The following is a 7,074-nucleotide window of genomic DNA, read 5'->3' on the forward strand; positions in this document are numbered from 1 at the left end:
AAACATTAACTTCAAACCTCCCCAAATTCAGATTTTTACAAGCTACATTTGATACTACAGACTGACTTTTTAAGCATTTTTCAAGATATATATTTATTTTTTTATTCTTTTTTTATTTTTATTTTTATGGATACAACTTAAATAAAGAAAACCGCAAACAAGGTGGAGCAATCAAATAATCCCATGTGAAAGCAATATGTATGTTATCATTCCACATGACTGTACAGGATGGTCTCCTCTTTGCACTGCAAGCGACGGAAAGGTGTGCTGAGGTACTGGGTGGGCCAGTGAGGTACCAGTATAGAGGCTATTAGATTAACATTACAACTGATCAACAGATGATGAAATACGACTGCTTCAAATTCATAATGAATTATAAAATTATAAACAAACAAGCTTGATCCATGTCTTTGGTTAAAACAAATTAATGGACACCATCTAGACTTCAAAAAGCACACTACAGGTATAAAGAGAACAGCGTGGTGTCACGTGTTTGTCTAGTTCCATCAGTGAGCAAGTGGTACAGATAACAAGGGAACCAGCCAGAGGGTGAGTTGGGATTGGATACAGTGGACAGAAACAGCTAATTCCACAGACATGGCCATTCCACCTGAATTAATCTGGTGAAGCTCTTCCACTTAATTTTCAATGCAATTCACAAGAGGTCGCTCCCATGTCTCGGACAAAGCCCTCAGCAGCCTCCCTATATGACTATTTTTAACAGAGCCTTTTGTTGATTCATCATTTTTGTTTTCTCTTGTTTTGTACCTTTTTGACACATTTTCTGTTGCTTTTAATCTTAGCACTTTTTAGCACATCTGTAGCACTTTGAGATTTTACTGAAATGTAAAGTGCATTACAAATAAAATTGATTATTATTATTATGACCTTATGGCCAATTCAAATGGATTGAATTGTGAAACCAATTTTACATTTGAGCAAATGCTTTTATTGATTTTTTTTCAATGCTTGCAATAACCATAAATGAACGTGGAGAAAAATGGAGCATTACAACACAGAAATGCCACTGGCTTTGGTTTGTCCACACATATGCTGCCTGAAATCACATGTTTATAACCTTTTGTATTTGAATAAAAAAAGAGCAAAAGAAGGGGCTCTGCCCCTGTATCTGACTACACAGACTGGATACAGTAACAACATGGTGAACTTGAAATGATGCACATAGAAATACCATACCACTTGAGTGACAGTAGAATGGGAAGTGGGAGGCAGAGAGAGACGGTGGCTAGTTCCATGTTTACAAATAAACAAAATTCATTTTCAAAAATCAACTATTTGTGCTTTTCCCAAACCAGCCATATAATTTCCTAACAGCATCTTGTGATGGTGACACTGGGTCGTGTGACGGGAACAACTGTCCTGGCAACTGGACTGAGGGAGGGAGTCATCCTATGATTACTGTGACATCATTCAACCGGTGACCGTGATTATACAAAGCCATTGTCAGTTTGACATAAATATGATTTCAAACTTTTTAAATAAATATTTCAATCTGGACTTGTGTGATGTCCTGCACACAAGTTAAAGCCTCATTGTGATTGGAGGCTAGAGGATTTGAAGAGAAAACGATAAATAATTTTCCAAAATATACACACTGAAGTAGGCTGAAGCCATGTCAGAGTTGGCATCGGATGTCCCTTGTAAAATCCAAACCTTGAAAATCAAACACAGACAATGTTATTTGTTGTCTCACTTGTTATTAAATATGGCAATTGTGTGTCACATACTGTACGTAGCTCCCAGTTCCAATCACCAGCCAGTGTCCTCTAACATGCTGCTTGTCAGCAAAGAGGCCTACGGTTCCTCATCAAGTCTTTCACACACACACGCAGGCTAGGTTTTCCAGCTGGTTCTCAAGGTTTGACTAAATAGTCTCCTGAACAGCACTGTCCAGAGCTCAAATCAAACAAAACAGACATGTGCAACTGCACATAGGAAACTCCACTAGGAAACAAACAAAAGAAATCATTATTATATATATTTATATATTAGAAAGCTATACACAAGCATGTTAATTTCACAGATGTTTTTTTTTCTTTTAAAGATTCTTAATATTATCATTATCATATATAATTAGAAATACACGTTTAAAAACGAAACCTCTACAAAGAGAAAACAGTTCAGCAAAGCATGGGTTCTCAGTCTGTTTTCATGGCTAAGGCCTTGAAAGCCCAGTAATTTCATCTCTCGTTGGACTATCCTTTTCATATTAGCAAAGCTATCAAAAACACATTCTGGCTTATATAAACTACAAAAAGCCACAAAAATGCTTTGCATTGTATTCCTTTCATATGAAAATATAAGCAAGTGTATCGTACAATTTTTTTGTTTGTTTGTTTAATACTGAATATCTAATACAAGACCCAGGGTATCCTTGATTAAACTAGCATGGCTCTCAGATCAAAAGGTGGTCCTATCACTGAGCTCTGTGCTTGGACGGGAACGCTAAGTCTATCCTGGGTTTCCTGGTTCAGCACATCTATCATTGGGTCTCTGGGTTCACCTGTACAATCCTTCAAACGTTGCATAATAGCTTTCATTTTGTGAGTAAATAAATCTGCACTGCCTGGCAACTTTTGACCCCCGACCCCTCGCCCCCGACCCTCTATTTACATAAATACGTTGAACCTGCAACATGACATCATCTATGATTAACATACATTTTGCAAGGGAGAACTGTAGAGAAGAGAGTGATGAAGTACTGTACACGCGTACTGTTGACCAATTCAAGTGCTCGGCTTGTCCCTCAGCTCTACACACGCCTTCATGATTTCCCCTAGTTACTGATTATCGCTGAGGCAAGTTGTAAGTACTTTTACAAAACAGAGTACCTGACTTTTTTTTTGTTTATTTGTTGATATGCATATATGTACACATACACACACGTGTAAATATATATGCATACATGTTTTTTTTGTTTTTTTTCCCCACACACGGCACAAGTATGCATAGTTCCCCACCAAATAGTTCCCCAGACCCCAACCCAACCAACACCCTCCCCTGTATCCTGGGTGCCCCTCCCCAATACCACCCCACTGCTGTTATATAACTTCAACATGTATAGCACACACACTCTGCAAAAAAGAAAAAAGAAAACATTACAGTTATATCTAGAAAAGGGTGTCCCCCTTCTTCCTTAAGCGATAGAGAGAGAAAGAGGGAGTGGGCTCGGTAGGTGAGCGACGCGTGATATCGCGCGCGGGTGTGTCGGTCATGACATCGTGTATTTGGGTGGGGGGGGGGCTCAGGGTGATCAGCGGCTGGCTGGGGGTGGGGGTGGAGGGGGGGGCTTATCATGTGGCCCAGCCCTCGGACAGGCGCACGCGTTTGATGGAGGGGCTCTCGCGCTCGTCCAGGGCGGGCCGGGTCAGTCCCAGGGGGGAGTGGAAGTCGTTCCTGTGATCGTCGCGGTCGCTGCCCTCGTGGGAGCTGCTGCAGCTGCTCAGGCTGTCCACGGGGGAGCGGCCTGAGTCCTGGCGGGACGAGGGGATCTGCGCCTGAAGGACGCCGTAGCCCCCCGCTGTGCTGCTGGTGCGATCTCTAGGAGGAGAAACAGGTTCGGACTTGATGTGCAGGCTTTGAGTAGAAGGCAGGGAGAGATTTGAACTCTGACATAAGTGATTGCTAGTGCAATTTCTGTAGGAAGGAAAGGAAACGCAAGGGGTTACAGAGTGAGGAAACATGACCGTGTAGACACACACACACACACACACACACACACACACACACACACACACACACACACACGGATTCATTCAGGCACACCGTTGAACACATCCTGTATCTGCACAGAACAGTTTTATCTTTGTGTATGACCTTGACAGTTAAAATCATATGCTGCTCAAGAGATAGGGGGCCTTTGACAGGTATTTCATGACCAGATATTTAGTGTGTGTGTGTGTGTGTGTGTGAGAGAGAGAGAGAGAGAGTGCGTGTGTGTCTGTGTGAGTGTGTGTGTGTGTGTGTGTGTGTGTGTGAGAGAGAGAGAGTGCGTGTGTGTCTGTGTGAGTGTGTGTGTGCGTGTGTGTGTGTGTGTGTGTGTGAGAGAGAGAGAGAGTGCGTGTGTGTCTGTGTGTGTGTGTGAGTGTGTGTGTGTGTGTGTGTGTGTGTGTGCGTGTGTGTGTGTGTGTGTGTGCGTGGACTCACCCTAGCTGGCTGAGGGCTGAGTGCTGCATGTTCTGGAGGTGTTGCTGTTGCCACCCACTCATGGAGCCCAGGTGGAGGGAGCTGCCACTGTTGAAGCCAGACAGGGAGGACAGGTCCGCGCTGCTCAGAGAGTATTCTACACACACACACACACACACACACACACACACACACACACACACACACACACACACACACACACACACACACACACACACACAGAAGGGAGGAAACTGGTCAGAAGCAGTCCAGGTTTGCAGGCCAATTCAAACTGGACAGTACATTAGATTTGAATACAATAATCGTGGGGTAAAGGACTAAAATGGGACAATTCTTCAATGGGCAGTCTTCACTGTCCTGCTAGGTCAACACAGGTGCCACTGAGTCACAGAGGAAGTGACTGCAGACGATGTGACTGCATGAGGGAGTATTGGAGTGAGGGTTATGTAAGTCAATAGCACCACCTGCTGTTGGACTAATGTAATGAAATGTAATTTTTACACAACATGGAGGGGCTATGCAGAACCACCCTGCTGAAGAGATTGACTGATTGAAAAATATGGATTAAGGACATTCATTTATATGATGAATTTATATGCGAATGATTAGTGTGAATACGTATGACATTATATGAAGTTGCATGTGTACAATAAGATATTAATCATCTGAGTGTGACATATGCATGCATATGTAGTAGTAGTGGTATATGGAGTGTGTGTGTGTGTGTGTGTGTACGTAGCATCGATACCTACCAGTACCATAGGAAGTGGAGATGGCAGATGGGTAACCGCCCATGCCTTGCCCTGGTAGGGTGGGCGTTGCTACAGAAACCACGGGGGTGGCCAATGACTGGGCAGACTGGGAGTTGTTTATTCTCTGGTTCTACGAGGGGAGGAAGAGAAGAAGACACACATGAGCGCCGTCACAGACAAAGTCATCGCACTATTATTTTCCCTCTCCTTCACCCCACAGACGCTAAGAGAATGAGCAGGACGCCGGCTCCTTGGAAATTAATCATTTGACACACGGCGACGGCTGAACCCTGCCAACCCTATCATTTACCACCCCATCTGAGGACCTGCCGTCGCTATAGTAACCCTGTCGGTCTCCACGGCAACAGGGAAGGAGGAGAGGGGGGGGGGCACTCTGCAGTGGCGGGGGTGAAGAAAATGACGGCGGTTTGATGCAATATGAAAGTGTTCTCTTTGTCGATTTTCATTTCCTGGTTGCGAGGAATAAAGGCTGTGTGCTGGTGTGTTACGCTACGCCCCTGACTCAGACACGAGGGAGGGGGGGGGGGGGGGGATTAAGGAAAAAGGGGCCAGGGCAATTTTACCTAGACACGCCACTAGATGTCACCCTGGACCCTGACATAATGTACCCTCCCTCCATCCTGGCAGGAGCAGCAGCACTTCCACCAGAGTTCTAATCTGGGGATCCAGAGGCAGGTCAACCAACTCCAAAACACAACCACTTCTCTCATATTAGTCTGTCGGAGGAACCTCACTACACCCCGTGTCTAAGCAATCCTACTGGTTCAATCTCCTAACATCTTGTATAATCGCTATAAATATATATTTTCTACAATGTCTTCTCTGACAATCCAACTTACCAGTAGCCCATCAGCGTCCTCAGACTGACGGCATTAAAAGGGGGAGGGCGATAAATAGGTATTAGTGTTGGAACGGATGGAAGTGGCCTTTGGGTGTGGCTCGGTAAGGATGGCGCTACTAAAGGACTGAGGTGACTACAACAAGACCCAACTGAAGGGGTACTACAACTATCAGTACTACACTAGCGTGATCTACCTTGTTGTGGAGATCTGGATAAACAACAACAACAATATGTACGGGACGAGCACAGCCACGACAAAAAAAGACACTACAAGGCAGTTTCCTTGACACGGATTAAGCCTAATCAAGTCTCGCCAAAAACACACTCTCAATGAAGAATATTCTATATGATAGGTATAGGTATAGGTACTGCATTTGTAACGCGCTCCCCATCCAGTTGTTACACTGGCCCGGAGCGCCATTCACACACCAATGGCGGCAGCTGCCATGCAAGGCGCTTGCCTGCTCATCGGGAGCAATTTGCCCTCCATCCATGATTCTGATCTAGAATTTGGCTTTGGTTTGCGTCTTGGAAACTGGCAATGTGTGACAGCAGGAAACAGCGGAGAGGACATGGCAGGAAATGACCCGGGCGGAGGAGGGGTGGGGGGGTGGAGGGAGGGGTGTGGGGAGAGGAGGAGGGAGGCGGGGACTCACGATGGAGGGCATGTTGTTCTTGACGCCGGGGGGGATCAGCACGCGCAGGTCCGGCTTGCGACTGTTCATGCCCAGGTTCATGGGAGGAGGAGACTTGGCCTGCATGTTCTTGTTCATGCCGCCCGGTGAGACCAGCAGCCCGGGGGAGTTGCGATGGTTCCCGTACCCGTTTCCTAAAGAAAGTTCGAGGAGGGAGAGAGCATCCATTACATTTCCGCACACTAGATGCTTAAACAGTGCAAAAGCGGAACCAGACCAGATCATGTGAGCGCGCCCGACCAGGCGTGGCCCCGGCCCCGACCCCGACCCCGCTCACTTGACGGGGGACGTCTTTCGAGTTTGCGCCGGGGCGCAGGTACAAACGTAGACCCGCAAATAGACCCGGCGTTATTCGGAAGACGCGCTTCTCTTTCTATTTCTGTGAGGCTCTGGGCCAACCAGAGAGAGCAGGAGGGAGCTGAGGGACATCTGTTATCATCTAGCCCTCAGAGAGGAAGTGAGTGTGTGTGTGAGTGTGTGTGTGTGTGTGTAGAGGTGTGTGCTGCGGTTGGATGTGGCGCCCTATCGCTCCATCTCAGATATCTATCTTAGCGGTGTGGTGTGGCAGTGGCCACATGCACCCTCCCTCAGCTCTGCT

At 46.0% G+C, this 7,074-nt stretch overlaps 1 protein-coding gene across 11 annotated transcripts in view; it reads right to left on the reverse strand.

Moving 5' to 3' along the window:
* Positions 1-3,314: 3,314 nt before the first annotated feature.
* mef2cb (myocyte enhancer factor 2cb) overlaps positions 3,315-7,074 on the reverse strand; it is a gene marked incomplete at both ends in the record, with an annotated part of 37,495 nt that continues 33,735 nt past the window's right edge. For 4 of the 11 annotated variants that reach the window (XM_084457295.1, XM_084457290.1, XM_084457285.1 and 1 more), the window contains 4 exons: positions 3,315-3,657; positions 4,168-4,303; positions 4,920-5,049; positions 6,438-6,610. In XM_084457295.1, the coding sequence (XP_084313421.1) occupies positions 3,315-3,657; positions 4,168-4,303; positions 4,920-5,049; positions 6,438-6,610 (782 nt within the window). Of the gene's footprint in view, positions 3,658-4,167; positions 4,304-4,919; positions 5,050-5,779; positions 5,804-6,437; positions 6,611-7,074 lie in introns of all 11 variants that reach the window. The other 7 variants (XM_084457294.1, XM_084457291.1, XM_084457292.1 and 4 more) reach the window with 3 other exon arrangements.

The sequence above is a fragment of the Borostomias antarcticus genome (genome assembly GCF_949987555.1).
Source record: "Borostomias antarcticus genome assembly, chromosome: 23".
Lineage (NCBI taxonomy): Eukaryota > Metazoa > Chordata > Actinopteri > Stomiiformes > Stomiidae > Borostomias > Borostomias antarcticus.